Source organism: Piliocolobus tephrosceles, chromosome 1 (assembly GCF_002776525.5).
Source record: "Piliocolobus tephrosceles isolate RC106 chromosome 1, ASM277652v3, whole genome shotgun sequence".
Classification (NCBI taxonomy): Eukaryota; Metazoa; Chordata; class Mammalia; order Primates; family Cercopithecidae; genus Piliocolobus; species Piliocolobus tephrosceles.
The window spans coordinates 126686067-126709760 of NC_045434.1; the positions used below are offsets into that span (position 1 = coordinate 126686067).

General features: G+C 46.2%; 1 protein-coding gene across 2 annotated transcripts in view; it reads left to right on the forward strand.

The window, feature by feature from the left end:
- The first annotated feature begins 1011 nt into the window (after positions 1-1011).
- Positions 1012-23694, forward strand: part of CNN3 (calponin 3) — a 30394-nt gene continuing 7711 nt past the window's right edge. The window contains exon 1 of one of the 2 annotated variants that reach the window (XM_023231033.1): positions 1012-1475. In XM_023231033.1, the coding sequence (XP_023086801.1) occupies positions 1419-1475 (57 nt within the window). In that variant the 5' untranslated portion in view covers positions 1012-1418. Of the gene's footprint in view, positions 1476-4273; positions 4367-23694 lie in introns of those variants that run through there. The other variant, XM_023231034.1, reaches the window with a different exon arrangement.

The following is a 23694-nucleotide window of genomic DNA, read 5'->3' on the forward strand; positions in this document are numbered from 1 at the left end:
TTTGGCGAACACAGTTTTCATCCTGGGATCTCAGGGATTGAAATCTGTCCTAGGTGTGCACCAGAAAGTGGTGGCAAGAGATAAAGCTTCGGAGGAGGCTGACCTCGGCCAGGATTCTTAAGTCTCAAAGTTTCAGCTTTCTCACCTCTCAACGGACATGAAATCTACCTAATAGTAACTCCAGGGAAGTAAATGAGATAATGTTTGGAAGATATCTAGTCTCCCAGGCGCTCAGGCGGGGGACGAAGGGGTTTCCAACCCCTTCTCTATCAAATGCCTTTAAAACTCAGAAGAAAGCGTTGGGTAGGAAATGGGATTGCGAAAAAAGTGGAGGCTGCTTCTGCCCTAAAGGATACTTATCTCTATACAAAGGGCTTATGATTCAAAGAGGCCCCTGGATTCAAAAACACAAGCAGAGCAACACCACGTGGGGTTTGGGACTAGCTGAATTCCGGATAAAGATTCCTGTAAAGAGGAATTGATGAGAATCCAGAAAAGCACTTGAAATGGCCAGGCTTTGCCATGGCACATTCCCCAGGATTTTTTTGCACCGCATTTAGAGGTTTAGACATAGTGAGCTCGAATCAGGCCAAAAGCCTTAGGTTACTCGGTGGCGGCGGCGGGGCAGAGGTCAGACCAACAGGTGTGGGAGGCTGCGAGGTGAGGGATGAAGCAGGTGTCGATGGAGGCCCCCATTCCTCCCGCCCAGAGGCTCCAAGGCTGCTGTTGGTGTTCCAGCAGCGGGTGGAGGGGTCCTGCCGGCATCTGGGCGCGCTGGGCCTGGAGCCCAGGGGGAGGCAGACGGAGGCGGCGGGTCAGACGGGGTGGGCTTCCGCTCCCCTCCGCCAGCCCGGCCCGGCCCGCCGCGGAGGATGCCTGGAGGTTGACGTGAACTGCCTGTGGCTAGGAAGCCCCCAGGCGCCCTGCCTAGCCCGGGGGCGGGGCCGCCTCGCAGCCGACCCCAGTGGCGCGAGGGCTGGGGCGGGGGCCGGAGACCGCGCGGAGACAGAGCGGGAGGGAGAGCGGCCCCCGCGGCCCTTCAATTGGCCGCACCGCCCCTCGGCGCAGAGGCGGGAGGAGGCGGCCCTCCATTGGTCGGGCCCGGCGGCCAATCCCCGAAGGCCCAGGCGGAGGCGGGGGCGGCCGGTGGGGAACCGCGGTGCGGGCGGGGAGCTAGGCGGGCGGCGAGCTAGGCAGCCAGGCGCTTTGGAGTGGACCTCGAGGCTCTGCGGCACACAGTCGGACCCAGTCGACCAGGCACCGCCCGCGCCCCGCGGCCGCGACCGTCTCCTGCGCCGCCCAGAGGACGGAGTTCCGAGCATCCCCCGCAGCGGCCACTCCTCGGGGCCAGGAGCGGGGAAGCTAAGTGCGAGAGACCCCGGACCCCAGCGCGGCCTCTTCCCGCCGTCCGAACCACCATGACCCACTTCAACAAGGGCCCTTCCTACGGGCTCTCGGCCGAGGTCAAGAACAAGGTACGCCTGGCTCGGGCGGGCGCTGGGACCCCCGGGGCGAGGGGTGCAAAGCGCGCCTGGGCTCCCTTGGGCTGGCCTGGCGCTGGGCCGTGCTTCGTTGGCCTCTCGCGCTGTGGCTCATCGTTTTCCTGGAGAGGGGACGTCGAGGCGGCGCGAACGTGGCTGCCTGTCCCGGTCGCGTCCCGTCCCCGGGCTCGCGGGGCCGGCTCCCGGGCACCCGCCTGGCTTTGTTCCCGCGCCATGGGAAGGGACTAGTGGCTGGCTGTGGGTTCCCGGGCGCCTGGAGTCCCGCGGAGCCGGCCTTTCCGGCTGCGAGGGTCTCTGGGGCCGTTTGGTGGTTGCAGGACGCGCCCTCCGGGAAGGGGGCGCTCCTGCGTGGCCACTCGCCCTTAGGCGGAGCCCGTCCGCTCGGCCAGGGACCCGGCGAGCCGCTGCCGCAGCCCCGGCCATCTGCCCGGGCCCCGGGTGCTGGCGGACCCTGCACCTCCCCACGGGGAGAGAGACCGCCTACTGTCCCGCCGACCCCAGGGCCCCCCGAGGAACGGGAGCCGGTCCAGGACCCATCGCAGTCTCCGATCTCCGTGCCTGGGAGGCATTTGGAGGCCGACTGCTGCTGCTGCTGCCGCTGCCGCCGCTGCCGCCGCTGCTGCTGCTGCTGTTGCTTTTGCGGGAAATGGAGACAAAGCCTGAGCGCGCCACTGTGCGAGTGATATCTGCTTAGGCTTGAGACTTTTTCTAAAACACTGAGAAGTTTGTAGTACATTAGACTTTCACGACATAAAGGAGTATTTTTGTGGGTTGCTTTTGTTTAGGGCTTGTTTGCCGAGGCGGCTTATAGTTTGGAGCGATTGGGATTTGGTGACGCTCAGCTTTGCCACTGAGCCCAAGAATGCGTTAGGTTTATCTTTGGGACTTTTGGCCTGGGAAAGAGATGAGAGGCGTCCCCCTCCCCAAATCCTCTCCTTCCTTCCTCCCTCCCTGCATTCCAAGCCCATGACATCAGGGGTTTCTAAGGGGAGAGACCAGCCAATCGGCGCGGAACTGCGCACAGAACGCTCATTGTCTGTTTTCTGCTGTTCTGGCCAAAGCGCCACAAAGGAGGGCTGCTGTGGTTTAATCCCCATTAACCTCCCGGGAGCCCAAGCATGTCAGGATTGCCACCGCACCGTCCGACCGCTGGTGGAAGGCACTGGCATTATCAGAGCTGGAACATCCCGGGGCTGCGGGGGTAGGCGGTGTGAAGCGAGTTCTGTTGAGGTAACGAAGCGCACCGTTGTCAAACCTCAAGGGAGAGTTGTGGCTCTTGTCTCCCGCTGTTAGTCTGCACATAGTCTTTGAAGCAAAGGGTTGATTTTACTGTATGTATCTAAAGTTGAAATGTTTAGGTCCTTTACTTTTTCAAACGTCTTGCCCGTGTTGGACAACAGTTTGCTAAACAGTTTTTTTTAGAGAGCAGAAAGGTGAGTGGTGTATGATTGAATGCAAACCTCACCAGCTGAAAAGTTTGTAACAAGTTAACTGTTCCCTTCCTTCCAGGGTTTACAAACCGAACTTTAGGAAACTTTTCAGAGGAACGGGCATGTCCAAAATGTTGGACGTGTTGTGAGACTTTTTGGCCTGGTTGTGCACATTTGTTGTAATTCCCCCCAGTGATTCTTGGCTGGCAGCAGTGAGTCTCTTTACTACCTTTTGCATTGTAAATGAGGTACTGATAACGTTGGCAGCCCTTCAAGTGAGTTACTTTTCTTGGATGTTAATAATATTCATGCTAATTTCTTTTCTGCTGACTAATAGCTTCTGCCGTTTTCCTGCTTAATACTGAGCAGACTCAAGGAAATGCATACACAGGCCAGATCACTGTAATTATTATAAATGTTTAAAAACAGTAAAACTTCAGTTTTTAGAACATTTGGAAAGTTAGTTAGGAAGGCTGTGGATTTATCCCTTTAAGCACCAAACCCATTTTTTAATAACCCGTTTCATTTTTGTAGTCCTTTCAGACAGTGTTCTTTCATTCGAAGTCTTTTGATCTTAACAGCAGAGCAGTCCTGTAAGGTGAGGAGGATTGCTGGGATTATCCAACATCATTTACAGATCAGTACACTGAAGCTCAGAAAGATTTGCTCAAGGTCACAGAAGTTGGACTGTTCTAAGAATTTTAACTCTAGAAGCGATGTCTTAGTTGAGTGAAGTACTTAGGGATGTTCTACACAAGACTCTGCTGTCTGTCGCCTTCCCCTCCCCCCCCCCTTATTTTTTGAGATGGAGTCTTGCTCTGTCGCCCAGGCTGTAGTGCAGTGGCCCGATCTCAGCTCACTGCAACTTTCGCCTCCCGGGTTCAAGCGATTCTCGCCTCCCAAGTAGCTGGGATTACAGGCACCTGCCACCACGCCCGGCTAATTTTTGTATTTTTTAGTAGAGGCAGGGTTTTGCCACGTTGGCCAGGCTGGTCTCCAACTCCTCACCTCAGGTGATTTCCCCCTGGCTTGGTCTCCCCAAATGCTGGGATAACAGGTGTGAGCCATGGTGCCCAGCCCTTCCCCCCAGTTTTGCTACCCACCTGTTACTTCTTGACATTGTGATTATTTACGTGATACTGTTTCTGATCTGTTCTGGGCCTGGGAATCAAATAGCCATGTTTGCTAGGCCTTTGTATGAGATGCTACATTTTGACGGAGGCCTCAGGACTCCCGGGTGAAAGGTGGGTATATGCAAAAGTGACATTGCTTGGTTTGACACTTTTTGATTCCTTCCTGCTTTTTCTTTATTGCATAATTGATGCATTGCTTGAATGCTAGATTTCCCCCATCCACCTCTAAATCTCATTTAACAAAGAAGTATAGAAACATCCTGGGGAGACAACGTGGAGTGGACCTGGGAGTCTAGCATATGTGAGTTCTAGTCCCCGTTCCGCCACTTCCTGCCTTCTGTGATGCTGGGCAAGCTACTTGACATCTCTCTCGTAGTTTCTCGTCTGTAGAATGGGGGAAGACAATAGTTGCCACCCCCAAACACCATGTTGTGGAAATGTGTCTGGCTTATACTCAGTACTCAGTGACTGTATTGTAGCTATTAGCTCTTAGTAACAGAAAATTAGTTATTGGTATTATATTTCTCAGATATTTATGCCCCTGCCTCTTGAAGCATTTGGTTTGTATTAATACCCTTTGGTCTTGTTATATAATATTCTAGCTGTAAAAGCAGTTCATCAGTGAATTGAGGAAGTCTCTGATTTTAAATACTTTAATCAGTAAAATTTCAGGGAAAAATCTTTAAGACATTTGATTGGTAAGATGATAATACATGGCAGAACACACAAACTTACTTTTTTTAATAGGCGAGAAGATGTGTGAAAACAGCCTAAAAAAAAGAAAAAGCCTAAGAATTCCAGTCTTTCAGCACGGAATACGAACAAAGTTTCTTTAATGACAAAAAAAAAAAAAAAAAATGACACCAAATGATCAATAACTTGTAGTTTACAAAAACTATCAGAGAGTAAAAGGGCCAGGGAAAATGCAGACACTGGTGTATGGATGGTTCGGTGGAGGATGGAAACACTCGTAAAGTAATGGGCCCTACAGGTATTCTACAGGTTGAGCCAGGCCCTTGAATGCATCTTGGGAACCAAAATGAAAAGTGAAACAACTCTGTGCCTCATAAACCATGAAAAAATATAACAGGTACTCAAGGGAAGCACAGCATTTCCTGGCAAAATGTTGGAGTGGGGTAGTTTCCCGTAAATTTGGACGGGAAAAGAGGACGCAGTGAAGCATGTCTTCATCAGACTTGGAGTAAATGCCGCAGGAACCTTTCTTACAGGTCTCAGGGAAAGTGGAAAAAGTAAATTGACGAATGGGGAGCTGAAATAATCTTACCTCGGTATGTTTTTTTGGGAGGAGGCTAACCGAAATGTTAAGAAGCATGGAATTGGAATGCACGTTCTTCCAGTCTTCTGCCCCCCTGGAATGTCTGATTTGAGCAAAGCAGCTTCCCACGGGATCTTCTTGGTTACAAAATGGTATTTCTCAACACCTAAAAACCATCTTGAAAGGCTTATTACCAAAATCTTTGGTTGTTGACGTTAATCATATAGTAATAATTCGATAGGACCAGTGTCCGCGGAGTCCTCCCAGCCTGTTTGCCGGCTGCGCTTTAGACGCACAGCTGCTCTGAGGGTACTTCTGATAATAGTAACCCAGGGTGACCCCAGCTGTCAATTATACCCGAAGGTGGTTTGCCTTGTCTTGCTGGTAGAGCACCAGAATCTTGGTAAAAATGTGTTGGTGGGCTTAGCTTTTTTCTTTTTAAACTTGAAAGTTCAGAAATTGGTTTTTAGTTAAAATATTTTTTTGTTTGCTTATTATCTGTCTCTTCCCACCAGAGATAAAACTGTCTTATTCACAGGTGTGTCTCAAGATCGATAGTTTAGAATATAGTTTGGCACATAGCTTATGCTCAATAAATATTTGAATATTTGTTGATTTAATGAATGTATTCATCGGGAATAGATTGCTATCTCTAGACATAAGAAGTTAGAAATTAACTCTGTAGTCTAAATAAGATAATTCTGTAGTACAAGTGTGATGGTTTTGAAGGATGTGGTTAAAAGGAAAATATGCTAAAAATGATTTTATTTTTTTATCTCACTATGTTGCCCAGGTTGGTTCTTGAACTCCTGGCCTCAAGTGATCCTACTGCCTTAGCCTGTTAAAGCACTGGGATTACAGGTGTGAGCCACCATTCCTAGCCCTGTTTTTCTTAAGTAGTTAAATAGTTAATATTACATTGAAATTTTTCATCTTTGCTGCTGATTTTGGGATTCTCTCTAAAGATAGATATTTTGACTGGGCTCTTACTTAGACTTCCAAGTTAGGAATGGTAGAGGTGTCCTCTGCAAGGGTTTGCCCAGTGCCTGCGTTTTCCTGAATACTGCTGGAGAAGGGACCATTCAGCCAGGCCAAGGACTTTGCTCCTGGTAGGAACCAGCCATTGCTGTTGGTCTGCTTTAGTTTTTGTTTTCCTGTCTTGACCAAAACAGAAAAATAAGGTACACTTTGGTGAAGTGACAAGAGGTACTATGCTTCCTCTTTAAAATACTCAGCCTTATTTACTCTGGAGTTTTAACGAGGATTATTATCAAGCTCACTGATTTTTTACAGTCTAACATTTGTGGAAATTGTTCTGTCTCTAGCCACTTTTAGATTTCAGACACAATCTTGACAATGATGACATTGCTAATCACTACCCTCAACAAAGGTATAGGCTTTTCTTTCCCCCTATGCCTGTTTCCCTTCCAGGTTGGGACATGAGGGTTAGTGTTTCCTGCCTCCTTCCCTCTTCGACAGTGTATTCTTAAAGCCATAAAGAATCTGATCTGCAGCATAAAAATGTAAGCACAATTGGATGGCTTTGGTTTTTCACCCATCATTACCATTGTATTCAGGAGAGTGAGGAAATGCATTTTATTTGCTCTCTTTTTAATTTTTTTGAGATGGAGTCTCCCTCTGCTGCCCAAGCTGGAGTGCAGTCGTGCGATCTCAGCTCACTGCAACCTCCACCTCCCAGGTTCAAGCAATTCTCCTGGCTTAGCCTCCTGAGTAGCTGGAATTACAGGCACCTGCCACCACATCTGACTAATTTTTGTATTCTTAGTAGAGTTGGGGTTTCACTATGTTGGCCAGGCTGGTCTTAAACTCCTGACCTCAAGAGATACACCTGCCTTGGTCTCCCAAAGAGCTGGGATTACAGGTGTGAGAAACTGTGCCCAGCCCTGCATTTTCTTTCTCAGTGAAACTAGGTGGTAGTTGGAGAAAACTTGTCCTTAGAATTTGTTGGCAAGTTCCATTTAAATCTAGGCATTACCCTCCTGTAGCATATACCTTGTGCATTCGCTCTCCTTAACTCTGAACTTATTTTATAGCCCAAATGGGCTCTTAACTGTTATTCATGTGTACTTGTACCCTCAGATTTTTGTTAAGGATCCTTGGAACTCATAGGTAGATCCAGGTTGTTTGTGGGGACGAAGTTTATACAATTTTGGGGTTCTCATTATGAAAAATGTATAAATATCTTTTAAGTTTTACAAAAACCTATGGCCATGTGAACCTTTTGAACTTGAAGACTTCCCCATACCTGTCATACAAGGTTCTTGTCAGAGGGAAAGTAGAGCTTAGTGGTTAAGAACATGGACTGTGGGAACTGGGTTGGATTCCTGGTTCTGCATCTTACTGTGAACTTTGTCAAGTGACTTAACCTGCCTGTCTTGTCTGTAAAATGAGGCTATCATGATGCTCATCTTTATAGGGTTGTTGGGAGAAATAAGATAGATAATCCATGTAAAGTGTTTAAAATAATGCCTGGAATCAAAAGCCCACATTATGTAAATTTTAGCCATGGTTTTTCATTTTGCTGACTGGTTCTCTGCTAATTAGGCTCAGTCTTGTGTTCTGAGCTGCTTTTCCCTTCTGGATGTTGATATTATTTCTAGAACTTTAATATTCATTCATGAATCTGTTTGTATCTGCCTGAGATTTCTGGTGGGTAGGGGACCATGACACCAAGCAATACTATTGTGTTTCATTTCTGTGTCAGGAGTGTGATCTGCCCCAGAGTCCTTATCCAGGACTCCACCCCCAGGCAGCCTGTGAGGCATTTCCACAGTGAAAGCACCAGGTCTGTAGATCTGCACCATTCTGTCCACGTTGCCCTTGTGGCTGAGGACTTCTCTGTAGAGCTGGAGGTCTTGCTTACTGGGCGTGGTTGTATTCTGCTTTTTCTAAGAGGTTGATTCCTTTTAAATAAGATACATCTTTCCTTTGTTGGTTTCAGATAGGGCTTGTATTCTTCCACAACTGGCTGGTTAACATATTTTCCTTCAAGTGTTTGAATTTGGCTTGCTTGAATCTGGAGGCTTTGAGTTTATGTGTTCTTATGAAGTCTCTACCTAGACCTGTGTGAAGCAAGTCCTTGAGTGGAGAAGACTAATTCCTAGTGTTCCCCCACAAGGTAGGGAGGGACCAGGAAAGTTCAGGGTGTGGGTGTGATTTGGGTGCTCTGTCTGCAGTGGGACGGCCAGGGAATGGGAGGCATGAATGCAGAGAAAAGAGGAGGCCTTTTGTGCTTGGAAGGACTCTTCTGGGTGAGTTGTAACCTAAGCATTTATGGTTATTTCCCCTCTCCTGGAGAATTTTCCAGGGAACTCTAGCTGTGGAGTGGCCACACTGGGCGGGCTGTGGCTTCATCATTGCTTCTTCCCACCTCCACTGCCAAATGTTTGGACACTGATCTTTCTCTATTATCTGCAGCTTCTCCCCCTTAATGTTACCCAGGCTCTATGAATGGATAGTGTGTGCTTCATTAGTGCACATTTCCCTGTCTCCTTTTGTTTCTTGTGGGAGGAAATAGAGAAAACAATCAATACCATGTGTAGCAAGTCTCTGTCATGCTGTTGGTTAATTCAAACATGTGATTCCACTTTGAATACAAAAATAGCAACAGCAATCATATTATGCTTCTAATCGAGTGTAGAAATTATACGTACATTAGGCATCATCTTGTGAGCTTGCTGTGGTCCTTGGCCCTTAGCAGCTGAGCTGGAATCCTAGGGCTGCTCTTTGGAGTCACCTGTGGCTAGATGCCTTCCTCTGAATGGTCCCATTCTCTACGCTGAATACTGGGGTACATTTGTTTCTGGATTTTCCTTATCTTTCTTCAAAGACTTGGATATTGTATTTTTAAAAAACCCCATCCCCACCTGTCCCCACTTACACACGCAAACATGCATTCTTTGCCAGCCAGATTTTCATTTCAAGGTTTCTTCCTCTCTGGGCTTTCCCCTGCTTCTTTTTCTTCTTTAGTGACACCCTTTCCTGCAGTCGGTCTTACATCATCTTCAAAAACATGTCTGTGGCAGAAGGTTAGTCTTCATATGGGCCAGTGGGAGAGTAAAAGTGTTTTTAGTCTAAAATAGCTCTGCCAAATATCTTAAGAACTTTTTTTTTGTTTGACAGTCTTGCTCTGTCACCTGGGCTGGAGTACAGTGGCGCGATCATAGCTCACTGTAACCTCTACCTCCTGGGTTCACGCGATTCTCCTGCCTCAGCCTCCTGAGTAGCTGGGATTAGAGGTGCACGCCACCATGCCCGGCTAATTTTTGTATTTTTAGTAGAGGTGGGGTTTCGCCATCTTGCCCAAGTGGGTCTCAAACTCCTGACCTTAAGTGATCCACCCATCTCAGCCTCCCAAAGTGTTGGGATTACAGGTGTGAGCCACCGCGCCTGGCCTTATTATGAACTTTTGAACTGTGCTGGCAACACCCTTTGGAACTAAGGATTCCTATGGGCTTGTTTAAATCAATTCCTCCCACCTGCTGCTGACTTTTTTCTTTTTTCTTTTCTTTTTTTTTTTTTTGAGGCAGTCTCACTTTGTCACCTAGGCTGGAGTACCGTGGTATGATCTTGGTTCATTGTAACCTCTGCCTCTCGGGTTCAAGTGATTCTCCTGCCTCAGCCTCCTGGATAGTTGGGACTACAGGCCCGTGCCACCCTGCCTGGCTAATTTTTTCTATTTTTAGTACAGACGGGGTTTCACTATGTTGGCCAGGCTGGTCTTGAACTCCTGACCTCAGGTGATCTGCCTGCCTTGGCCTCCCAAAGTGCTGAGATTACAGGCATGAGCCACTGTGCCCAGCCCAATTAGTCCTTTCTACAGCTGGGCAATATATTCATGTGCATTAGTCTGATACGATGATATTGGTGGTGGGTACATGTGGATATATTGTCACGTCTCCATGAGTTAAAAGGACTTTATGTTAAGCCAGAGTCTAAGCATCTTCAGGCAGATAGCATAGTTGCTGTGCTAAGGCTGTGTATAGTACAGAGAGTTCCTGTCTCAGCTTGGTTGTGGAGTAGGGATAGGGGAGCATCCAGTGATGGAAAAGACTTAGACTTGGAGCCAGATCTGGGTCCAAATTCCTGCTGAGCCCACAACCTTTGGACAAGTCATCTCTGCATGAAGATAGTACATCTACCTCAGGGTGCCATCTTCCTTTCTTATGAGAACCACTTCTCTTTATGCAAACAGTTCCAAAATAGAAGGGTAAATAAGTGAAAGTATCCTGTATACCTTACCCCTACCCTAACTGCTTGTACTGCTTTGAATATTGTTCAACCATTTTGAAAACTGAATTATAGTCTGTGGTATGGATTTCCACTGATTATTCACTGCTTCCCTACTGGTAGATATTTCCTTTAAAAGTACTTGTGTAGAAAAGTGTGTAACTTTTGACCTAACATGTAAATGTATTCAGGTATTACCAAATTGCTCTCCCAAAAAATTAGTTCCTACCAATGGTAAGAAAGAGGAGGAGGATCTTTTGATGTTAAGAAAAAAGTAACTCGTTTTAGTTTATTACCAAGTCATGAGTCACTGACATCTGTAATCCCTAGTCCATCCCTCTTCCCCAGCAGACTCAGGTGGGAGTTGGTAGTGGGATGGGATGAGGGCATCTCACAAATTATTTGATAATAGCTTTTAAAACAAGAAGCTTGGCCAGGCATTGTGGCTCACGCCTGTAACACTAACACTTCGGGAGGCTGAGGTGGGCGGATCACCTGAGGTCGGGAGTTCGAGACCAGCCTGACCAACATAGAGACATCTCTTCTAAAAATACAAAATTATCCCGGCATGGTGGTGCATGCCTGTAATCCCAGCTACTCAGGAGGCTGAGGCAGAAGAATCACTTGAACCTGGGAGGCAGAGGTTGTGGTGAGCCGAGATTGCGCCATTGCAATCCAGCCTGTGCAACAAGAGCGAAATTCCGTCTCAAAAACAAACAAAAAAACCCAGGAAGCTTTAGGTAGCATTAAAATGATATCAAAATGGCTATCAAATCATGTCAAGTGAAGTGGTTTTTAATGATAAATTGAATTCAGAGGAGTAGATCTTTCCAGTATCTTGATTGGAATGGCCAGCAAAGCGTAGATGGAAGGATAAGTGTTGACATTTATTGAGTTCTTACAACTTATGTGAATTAACTCGTTGATTTTTTCCCAGTAACCTTCTGATGTAAGTGCTGTTAATGATCTCTGGTTGGCAGGGAAGAAAACTGAAGCAGAGGCAACTTGGTGCATGGTGGAAATGGGCTTCTAATCCAAGCATTCTGCTTCCAGAGCCCTTGCTCCTAACCATTTTAATCTGAGGCCAGAGCTCAGGGAGAATTGACATCTTTCAAGACGAGAGGGTACTGAGCCCGGAGAGGGCAGACCAGAGCAAGAAGTCCCAGGATAAAGTCCTTTAACAAGAAGCTGGAGGAGGAGAGATCAGAGGGCCCTCCTGGAAAATACTAGGTGCTACAGAGAGGCCCAGAGGATGGCTGGAGACAGTCATCTCCAGACATCCAGGCATCCAGATGACTGCATTTGGCTACTGAGAAGTCACTGATGATCTTTTTTTTTTTTTTTTTTTTTTTTGAGACAGGATCTTCCTCTATTCCACCCTCCCTGCAACCCCCCTCCCCCGTTTCCCCCCAGGCTGGAGTGCAGTGGCATGATCTTGGCTCACTGCAGCCTTGACCTCCTGGGCTCAAGCAATCCTCCTGCCTCAGCCTCCCAAGTAGCTGGGACTACAGGCGTGCACCACCATGCCTGGCTAATTTTTTGTGTTTTTTGTAGAGACAGGGTTTTACTGTGTTGCCTAGGCTGCACTGGTGATCTTTCGAGAGATTGTTGGTAGAGCAAATTTCCAGGGGTTAGGAGAGAGTACTAAGTGAGGAAAATGGGCAGGCTTGGCATGAAATAAAGGAGAAACAGGACATTGTATGAGGCTGGCAGCAGGTTCAATCAAAGATTTGCCATTTCAGGGAAGACGGGGTAGCCTGTGCCCATTGATGAACCAAGTTAAGGCAACAGCCCAAAACAGATGGTGGGTGGGGGCAAAGCAGAAGGGCAGGAGGGTCAGCGGGAAGAGAAGGGGCCCAGCTGGGAAGGGGAAGGGGAGAGGACCATGAAAACGCAGCACTGATGTGGAGAAGTCATCTTTTCATCTGAAGTAGGTGTGTCACTTTGCTCCTGACCTTATTATGCTGGAGCCACTGATGTCCGATGGGGAAGGGAGCAGGAATAGGAAGAGATGGCCCAGGCTGAGCCCTGCCTGTGAGTGCACTGCTGACTGGGCTGCCCCTTTGGAGCTTGGGCACTGGCTCACTCTCCTCTTTCCATTGGCCCTTGATCTGGAAGGGATGGGAAGTTGGGTTTATTTTGTTAGAGCCTGGTTGTCTGTAGCAAGCCTTTACTGTGTCATCTCCAAGAGACCTTTGTGTTGGGGCATAGCACTCTGATGGAAGATGTAATGCTTTCAGGGGAACTTATTTTCTACTTCATCCATGCTCTCAGATTGCATTACAATTATGTAAAATATGGAGTTCACTTTTACTGTCGATGTGAAGGGTCCCCTGTGACCTCATCATAAGATCCTTGCAGACTTAAGGACTGGAAAGGGGAAATCATGTTCAGACTGACTTTCTTTTAGAGGAACTCTGAATCTTGTAGTTGATTATGTCCCTCTTTGTCTTGGTGTTTAAGAAGCTTGGACTTCAGTTTGCATCCAACCTATCTTTGGGTGTTACTTGTGTAGGACTTGGTGGCATGCAGGTGTTTGAGCCTTCCCTCTGACTTCATCTTTTTTTTCACACATCCTCATTAAAAGCAAAATGAACCTAATGACTTTTTACTTAGGGTCTCAAAAAGTACAAAATGTCTATGCTGTTTCATAAGGCACAGTATGAATATTTTTAAAAGGAGGAAATGGGACCAGCCTGGGCAACATAGGAAGACCCCATCTGTACAAAACATTTTTTAAAAGGTAGCTGTGGTGGCACATGCCTGTAGTCCTAGCTAACTGGGAGGCTGAGGCGGAAGGATCGCTTGAGCCTGGGAGGTTGAGGCTTCAGTGAGCTATGATCATGCCATTGCACTCCAGCCTGGGTGACAGAGCAAGACTGTCTCAAAAAAGAAAAAGAAAGAAAAAAAAAAGAGAATGGGAAATTCTATCCTCCTTTTTAACGGAAATGTCATATTTTCTCATTTTCATTGGGGAAAAAATGGTGCTCTTTTGCACAGTTAACATATCTGTAAGATTCCATCAACATCTATCCCATGTTTAAAATTAGATGTCTCCTCTCTCTTCATAGCTGGTTGTGTAAAGCCACCTTTCTCAAATGGACAGACGCCATTGTAGTAAGCAAAACAGCATTTGCAATCTGAGATCTAGACCTGGATCTAGACTCCAAGAGGAGTTCCAGATTTACTAAGGCTGACCCAAAGGACTGAGATCCCTTTTCTCCTTGGCCTGCTTTCACACCTCGTGCCGATAATAACCCTCAGTAAAGGAGCCGCGTGGTGTTTTGACTCAGTTTTGGGGTTGGCAGATGGGAGCACGGGGATGAGTGTGATCAGTGATCTGTGAGATGATCCCCTGGCTGGTTGAGACCAGTCCCTTCTCAGAACAGTACAGCAAACTTTTGGGACAATGACGTTGAGGTAGATTTCATGCCTTCCTGGAGGCACAGTAAACTGTGAGGCTCGTCCTGTGGAGCGGGCTTGCTGAAGAGTTGACGAGGAGTGAGTGTACATTCTGAAACTACAGAAAAGTTGCAAACATGTCATGTGCCTTGTCGTTATGGAAAGACAAATGACAGCTCTTCAGTGTTACCCATGCCCCTGACTCAAGGGTTATTTTGGAGGCAGCTAGAGGTCCTGCTGGAGAGACAGTGCTTGACAATCTGGAGAGTGGCAAAGAGCTGATACCTACAAATGTGGGAATGAGTTTGTTAGACTCTTAAATATTCCAGCGGTGAGACAAAACAAACACTTGAGGAACATCTCCATTTTCACCTCTTTGATTTGTGGGGCTTCAGCTAAGATCCTCTTTCAGCAAAATCTCTACAGATCTCTAAAATTCAAGACCCGGCTGGCCCCCTTCCCAGTGCGAGAATGTTCTCCAACAAGCTTTCTTGGAGGTTATCTCTTCCTGCTTGTGCTTCACTGGCACTCAAAACATGGTATTTTTCCATGCCTGTGTGCTTCTTGTCCATCTCTTGGGAATTTCTGCGTGTATTTTCCTGGTCTGTCCTCTGTGTGTCACTCAGAATAAATCAACTCCCTCTTCTATATAACTTCCATCTAAATATTTAGATGGGAGCTAACCTGCCTCTCCTGAACTTCCAGGTCATATGTAGCCACCCCTGGATAGCCAGTTTCTCATAATAGGCTGTATTTGGTTTTTCCTTTTTTTTGAGACGGAGTCTCGCTCTGTCGCCCAGGCTGGAGTGCAGTGGCCGGATCTCAGCTCACTGCAAGCTCCGCCTCCCAGGTTCACACCATTCTCCTGCCTCAGCCTCCCGAGTAACTGGGACTACAGGCACCTGCCACCTCGCCCAGCTAGTTTTTTATATTTTTTTTTTAGTAGAGACGGAGTTTCACTGTGTTAGCCAGGATGGTCTCGATCTCCTGACCTCATGATCCGCCCGTCTCGGCCTCCCAAAGTGCTGGGACTACAGGCTTGAGCCACCACGCCCGGCCTGTATTTGGTTTTTCTAATCCTTTCACCACCTAGTTTACTCCTTCTAGTAACTGATGCCAGCTTATCATTGTCACCTTTCAGAATGTATCACTCAGAATTGATCATAGTATTGCTACAGATACGGTTTAACCTACCAGAGTACACTGGGATTGTTAATTGACTTCCCTTGATTACAAAGCTTTAGCTCCTTCCGTTTTAACCAACAGAATCACTTGGCGAGGTAGACAAGGTAACTCTGTGTAGAAGAAAGATTCTGATCCTTGCTTCATCAAATTGACTTTTCCTGTCTATAAACTATGGTGGTGATCACTCTGGGAGGTTTTATGGCTCACATGAACTCCCATGCGCACCCATTTCTTATAAATAATGCTTTCCTTGGTTACCTCATGGGGCTGTTTTGATTTAAACAAATAAGCAATACTATTTTATAAGGAATTGTATAACTATGCAGGCCAAGATAGTGTTGGCTTTTTAACTCACTCAACTCACTGAGTAAGCATCACTAGTTCTAAAACTTTGGGGCAGGAGTTTACATAGATTTTGAATAAACTGTGTATTAATGTAAGAAAGAGCCTTCTGATTTCCAGTTTCCTTAATAAGTATGCCCAGGAGTTTCCAAATCATTAATGACCAAAACAGAAGAGAACACATCTAAATGCAAACATTGAGGTACACATCACCACGAGTTTCTTCTGCCATGACATAATCAGCACAGAGAACCTAGGCTTCTCTCTAGGTTCCTGTTACTACCGTTTGCCAAAGCTTCTCTCATAGTGAGCTGCTTGATATGCACTTCTTTGTTACTTGTTGTTTCTGAGTCTAGATTCTTCTGAGAATCCAGTGTCTATACTTGTTCCCTCCTTGTTTAGATTTGAACTTTCCAAAAATCCACTTTAAACTATGTGTGTTCTAAGCTTTACGGTCTAAAGGTCATTTTCTAGACAGAGAAGACAAAATTAACATTCTGTTTGCTCTGCATCTTTCTACTGTTTGTTATACTCTTTGCTTTAGGCACTGGACCAGCTCCTCTTTAATTTTATGTGTGTGTGTGTGTGTGTATATATATATATAACTTTTTTTTTTTTGAGACCGAGTTTCACTCTCGTTGCCCAAGCTGGTGTGTAGTGGCGTGATCTCGGCTCACTGCAAAAACCTCCGCCTCCCAGGCGCAAGCGATTCTCCTGCCTCAGTAGCTCAGGCTACTGATTCTCCTGCCTCAGGCGCTACGGGCGTGTGCCATCACACCCAGCTAATTTTTTGTATTTTTAGTAGAAACGGGGTTTCACCATGTTAGCCAGGCTGATCTCGAACTCCTGACCTCAGGTGATCCGTCTGCCTTGGCCTCCCAAAGTGCTGGGATTACAGGCGTGAGCCACTGCGCCTGGCTTATTTATATTTTTTTGAGACAGGGTCTCCGTCTATTGCTCAGGCTGGAGTGTAGTAGCACGATCTCAGCTCACTGCAGCCTTGACCTCCCAGGCTCAGGTGATCCTCCCACTTCAGCCTCCCAAATTGCTGGGACCACAGGTGTGTGCCATAGTGAGACAGGGTCTCACTATGTTGCCCAGGCTAGTCTCAAACTCCTGGACTCAAGTGATCCTCCAGTGTTGGTCTCCCAAATTGCTGGTGTGACCCACTACACCCATCCTAGTTATTTTTAAAGCTTTAATTTCTTGTCAGTCTCACAGTATTTGTATATTGAGTCATGATGTTTTTGTATGTACCTGATTATAGACATTTGGAGGGAAAAAATTTGTGCTGGTTGGTGCCATATGCTGATACCTTGATCTGAAGATACAGTTGGACCTCTGAGAGGAGGACCTGGCTTTAAAATGCTCCTGGACTTACTCCTGTTTACCTGGGGCGAGCATGATTTTCTACAGCTTTCAAATGTCTAGTTCTTCCACATCAAATCTTGAGCATGTTCATACCATGGAATGAGTCTTAGGTTCTGTGGTGACCTCAAGAAGGGCATGCATTCTATCTTGACATCACTGTCCCAAATGTAAAATGTTTTTATCTAGAAATCCAACTCCTATCCCCCAGAAGATACGTGCCTGATTTTGTAAAATAGTTCCTTTATCTTTTTTGTCAGCAACAATCTGAAAAAGAATGAGAATTTGGGATGCAAACACATTCTAAGCAGAGAGAAGAGCTTTAGCAAAGACAGAGAGGCAGAAACCAGCCTCAGGAAGAATGGTAAAGGGAGTGGACAGTGGTGAAGGCTGGCACCCCAGGTGAGCCTGTCTGCAGTGGGATTTTCTTTGCTATTGCAAACAATGGACTGAACAAGTTGCATTGGGGTTTGGTTAATAGAACGCTCCGTACCTCGAGCTGATAAAATTGGAGGGCGTACATGCTGATGTGTGTCAGGTATTGCAGTGGGTTCCGTTCCTTTTGAACAGGCTTCATCCTCACAGTGGCCCTGGAAGGAAAGAGTCTACCCACAAGAAATAGGGTGACCTGGGTTCATTTACTTACCGAGGTCACACTGGAATTGGGAACACAGAGTTTTGAAGTTTGACTTGAAAGTGTGTGATCTTCAGTACATGTTTCTATTCATTGACTCAGGGCAGATAAAAAATGTTGAAGCCTGTTCATTGTCCTTGTATGAGATACCAAGAATGGCAAGTGATAGTGAGAAGGAAGAAGAGGAGGAATCTTGATATTTGAGATGGAAATCTATTTTGTTCCTATTTTAGGACCGAGGTAGCCCCCATTGTTCTCTCTCTATTTTAAACACCCCATTTTATATATATTTTTGTGAACTCTTTAACACACCTTATTTAATATTTTTCTCTTTCTGCTAGAATGTAAGCTTTTAGGACAGGGACTTTGCCTTTGAACTGTGCCTCGTATGAACTAGCCATTTAGATGAAGGACGGAAAGAAGGATTAATGGAGAAAGAAGACAAAAGAAGAATCTAAGGAACACAGGGAACACTTGAAAAACAGAAGCTAATGTTGATACGAATTTACTTAGAGAGTTTGGAGTAATGCAGGATTATTCTAGTGGCTCAAAACAGGGAGCCTAGTGAGAGGTCAGACACAACTGAAATTAGGGAGACTGTTGTAATCACCAGGGACAATAATCTGGAATTGTCTGCTTCCAGGTTTGAACAAGCTCTGTGATGATAATACATCATGAGAAGGAATCCATGTGAAAAACAAGCAGTCTTCACTCTTCAGTAGATTCTGGAATGTCCTGGGTGTAAGGGGGGCATCAGACAGTTCTTGTACATGAATATCATCACTACCTCGTGGCAGGTGCGCCCCCACCTTTTTTCCAAATTGCACTTGAGCTGAATGCTCTCAGTGTACACCAAGAAGTACCATTCAACAGCGCAGGAATCGAGCTTTTGGGTCAGCTGTGGAGGTGCTTTTTGGAGCTAGGTCTCCCTTTACTCTGTCTCCCTTTCTGAGGGTTCTGAGGGGGAAGCTTCTGAAATCTCAGAGCCAAGGAGGGGCATGGCTGTTTCCCAGCAGCTGGTAGGCTTGTATCTGCTCTGGTGTCTCCCTTCACTGGTAGCACGCATAGGCCCTCGGGGTTGTGTTTCTGAAGGCGGTCTTAGTCCAGGGCTCTTGGATATATGATTAAGAGTGATATGTGATACGTGTGCATGTGGGCTGGAAGAAAAATTGGCTGAAGTATAGGCCCTTCCTTCTGGGAACGGAGTGTGATTTGGGGGAGAGACACTTGTACATTTTAGTGTATCTCAGTGTTTCTTAACCTTGTTTTCATGATCACTTTCTCCAAGAGTTGTTTTAGACACTGTTCCTAGTTACCTCTATCCCCTGCCTGATTTAGTACAAAGGAGTAAGATTTTGTTGGGTAGGGTTGAGCTTTGGAGAGTCCTAAGTTTTTGTATTGTCTAAGATTTTTTTCACCATCTACCACAAGAAGCACTTTTCACCCCTTTGGGACCCTGCCACCCCTGTTGAGAATGCATGTGCTACATACTTGTGTATCATTTATTTATTTTTGTTTTAAACACAGAGTCTCACTCTGCCACCCAGGCTGTAGCGCAGTGACATGATAATCAGTTACTGCATCCTGAACTCCTGACTTCCAGCAGTCCTTCTGCCTTGGCCTCCTCCCAAAGTGCTGGGATTACAGGCATGAGCCACCCACCTGGCCTAATTTTTTTTTTTTAATAGAGACAGGGTCTCCCTATATTTCCCTGGCTGGTCTCCAACTCCTGGACTCAAGGGGTCCTCCTGCCTCAGCCGCCCAAAGTGCCAGGATTACAGTTGTGAGCCACTATGCCTGGCCTGGCCTAACTTAAAACAATTATTATTTTAGCATTGACTGGGCGTGGTGGCTCATGCCTATAATCCCAGCACTTTGGGAGGCTGAGGTGGGCAGATCACCAGAAGTCAGGAGTTCAAGATCAGCCTGACCAACATGGTGAAACCCTGTCTCTACTAAAAATAAAAAAATTAGCTGGGCGTGGTGGTGGGCACCTGTAATCCCAACTCCTCAGGAGGTTGAGGCAGGAGAATCACTTGAACCCGGGAGGCAGAGGTTGCAGTGAGCCGAGATCGCGCCATGGCACTCCAGCCTGGGTGACAGAGTGAGACCCGTTTCTCAAAAAAAAAAAACAAACAACAACAACAACAAACCAATTAGTATTTTAGAATTATAAAAGAAAGTGAGGGCTAAAGAAAGGTCATGAAAAAAGAAAGGACTGACCTGCATTTGAACTGAAGGGTGACTCCACACTGGTGCTTTTTTTTTTTTTTTTTTGAGACAGTCTAGCTCTGTCCCCCAGGCTGGAGTACAGTGGCGCGATCTCGGCTCACTGCAAGCTCCACCTCCCAGGTTCACGCCATTCTCCTGCCTCAGCCTCCCGAGTAGCTGGGACTATAGGCTCCCGCCACTGCGCCCGGCTAATTTTTTGTATTTTTAGTGGAGACGGGGTTTCACTGTGGTCTCGATCTCCTGACCTCGTGATCCGCCCGCCTCGGCCTCCCAAAGTGCTGGGATTACAGGCGTGAGCCACCGCGCCCATGCTCTTAGCTGTCCTGAGGATAGAGCCCAGGGAAGCTCTAAGGGCTGAAGCCGCCACCACCACCACCACCACGGGATGAACCCTGGACTCAGGCACAGGAAGATGAAGAAGAGCACGTGAAGTTGTCGGAGGAGCCAGAGCAGAGCAGGTCGAGCGCTGAATGCAGGGAGAAGGATCAGCTGTACCCGATGCCCCGGGAGGCTTTTTTCTTGGTCTTCATTTTCTTCACATGTTGATTGTATCTGGCAAGAGCGATGTTGAAGAGCTTCGGGGAGGAGCCTTCAGCAGGTGTGCCCAGACAGGATTCTCATCGGCCCCTGGATCATTTGCATGTGCGCCTTGATGCCAAGAAGGCTGCCAGGCACTGCTTGGAGAATTTGTGTGTGTTTAAGAAAGGAAGGGCGGACATATAAAGAGAGGGGCTGCTGTGGATTTGAAAGAGCCAGGCAGAAAGTCTGTGAAAGCAGCTCGGGAAGGCCAAGAAAATAAATCTTGAAGAAGAATAAAGAAAGGATATTTATCAACAACTTGGAAGAGTAATTTTTATTTATTTATTTATTTATTTTTGAGATGGAGTCTTGTTCTATTGCCCAGGCTGGAGTGCAGTGGCGCGATCTCAGCTCGCTGCAAGCTCCGCCTCCTGGGTTCACGCCATTCTCCTGCCTCGACCTCCCGAGAAGCTGGGACTACAGGTGCCCGCCACCACGCCCGGCTAATTTTTTGTATTTTTAGTAGAGATGGGTTTTCACCGTGTTAGCCAGGACGGTCTTCTCGATCTCCTGACCTCATGATCCCCCCTGCGTCGCCCTCCCAAAATGCTGGGATTACAGGCGTGAGCTACCGCGCCTGGCCAGGAAGAGTAATTTTTAAGTAAATTAGAGTGAAATTTCCATGAAGTATTAATGAGGTAAGTTTAAGCAGTAATTTTAAGCTAACTTTCTTTTGTTGAGAGAAAGAAAATGTAAGTGGTTTTCTGCCAGATGTTCAGAAATTGAAGCTTTTTAGATGAAAATAGTAAATCATTTTTATTGGCCAAAGATTACTTTTAAAAATTGCTCTTAGTTCCTTGATTTTAAAAGATAATGCTGTTTAGCTGGCCTGACTGCATGAAGCTCACTTACTAGAAACATATTCGCAGTATTTGGATAGAAGAATCCCATTGCTTCTTTACTGAAAGGAAACCCTTCGCCCAAACCAACAGTTATTTGATGTGGCTGCATTCCTAGTTTTAATTTTTAATGGATCATATGGGGCTTTGAGTTTTGCATACATGTACTTACGAATTTCTTTTGTGCACATGGTCATATGGTAAGTCTCAAGGACAGCATCACCTGTCCAGAGCTCCCCACTACAACCACTCATTGGCAGAGCCAGGATTTGAACTGAGGTCCATCTGACTCCAGTGCTTGATTTTTCTATCTCATCACTTCCTTGACCAGAACTGTCAACAGAGAAGATGAAAACTTCTTACTGGGATCTACTAAGATATTTCAAGTTAGGTCTGTAATCACTTCGTGGTTTGGGGCATGGCACCAAATCTGTTGGACACATTTTTAACAAAGGACACATAAATATGCTTTTAATGTTTTTCTGCTTAAATAATAATTGGTGTCATTTGGTATGAAAATCACCATCACCATCCTGTGAAATACCCTAAACTACTCTAACATAATTTTTCTCTACATTTGAAGAAACAAGAGAAAATACTTCTTCAGTTTTTTATTATTTGACAAAATTGTGTAGACAGCTGAGAGTAGGAAAGGACCTAGTGCAGTCATCCAGTTCAGACTTCCTCTTGGATCAAGAGCAGTTAGAGAAACTAACCCAGGGCCCATAGCAAAGATAGATGGAGCCAGGCGTGGCGCCAAGGCAGAACTCCTCTCACCCTAGTATATTATGTTTTTCTTCAGATTGATCAAAATATATCTCCTAGTTGAGAACGCCTTCACTTTTGGGAAAAAGAAGTCACCTTACAATTAGAATGTGCTTTCCATAGTTAATGCTTGAGGAGTACTCTTTTCTCCTTTTCTTCTTTGCCTGTCCCCTTTCATACCACCACCTCCAATTTATATAGCGAGAATTTATTTTTCTAGCCACCCAGAACAAGACCCCAGTGTGAAAATATAGTCAAGACTTTAAAAAATGTGTCTACCGGCTGGACACAGTGGCTCACGCCTTTAATCTCAGCACTTTGGGAGGTCGAGGCAGGCGGATCACCTGAGGTAAGGAGTTCCGAGAACAGCCTGACCAACATGGTGAAACCCCGTCTGTACTAAAAATACGAAAATTAGCCGGGCGTGGTGGTGTGTGCCTGTAGTCCCAGCTACTCGGGAGGCTGAGGTAGGAGAATTGCTTGAACCCGGGAGGTGGAGGTTGCAGTACGGCCAAGTTCACGCCACTGCACTCCAGCCTGGGCGACAGAGCAAGACTCCATCTCAAAAATAATAAAATAAAAATGTGTCTACCAATTTAATATTTGCTTTTATTTTCTAAAAGTGCCATAAAACATGGGTTTATTTGATGTGTTGGAGGAGATATATTATCCTAGAATATTTATCTGAGGTATAACAGGAGTAATGGAGGCTGGGGGTGGTGGCTCATGCCTGTAATCTCAGCACTTTGGGAGGCTGATGCGGGAGGATCACACGAGACCAAGAGTTTGAGAGTAGCCTGGGAACAAATTGTATTTAAGACTGTCTTTTATAAACTAACCTCCAGGCCATACTTGATCCATGAAACATTGCACAGTTAGTCGTCTTAATATGAGAATATAAACTTACTGGATTTTCATTTGTAATTCTGGGTAAATAAATCCACAGTTTAAAACAGTTATCCATTATTCTGTCAAAGCTGTAGAGCCATTTCTCCAACTTGGGTAAAGGGTGCAAAGGATCAAGAACTGCCATCTCCCTAATGCCACCGTAATTTAGTGAAATCATTTGCCCTCTCTCAGTCAAAGCAGAAGCTTCATGCTTTGGCATGGCGGGGAAGGGAAGAGAGTCCCTGAAAACAGCCCAGGAGTAGTCTGATTATGCGCCAGGGCATCCCTCAGGCTCAGGCGCACAGTGAGCCTTCAAGAGGGGGACCTGGAATGTAGACCTTTCCACTTACTTGACCTGGAAAACAGGATGTATTTCCTGCCTTACGAAGTTAAAGGCTGTTGTGCCTTTTGATAGACACAAAAAGGAAGAACTGTGATCAAGTGTGACACTTGGAGTCTGTGTTTTTTAAGACTCAGCGTTGGTTTTCACTGTTGGGTGACTTACAGGTAAGCTGGCCAGGTTCGTAAATGTCTGTCCTGATCCTGGTGGTCAGGCTCCCTCTCTTGGAAAGGACCTGGAACCTGGGGCATTTCCCACAGTTGTGCTTGGTTCCTCCATGAGTGGTGTAGCTGGAACTTGCGGGACCTCTTTGTGACTAAAATGTCAAGATGTCATTTCATTTCTTGCCGTGATTAACCCTCCCTATGTCTTATGGACACAGCAGACATTTCTACCTTCATTCCCATTTCCAACAATGTAATTGATTCCCAAGCTTATGATCTCTATCTCCTGGGCGTTTCCTATGTATACTTGGCATTTTCACCTGTGCTGAATGAGAAGCCAAATGATACTGGATCTTTCCTTCTTC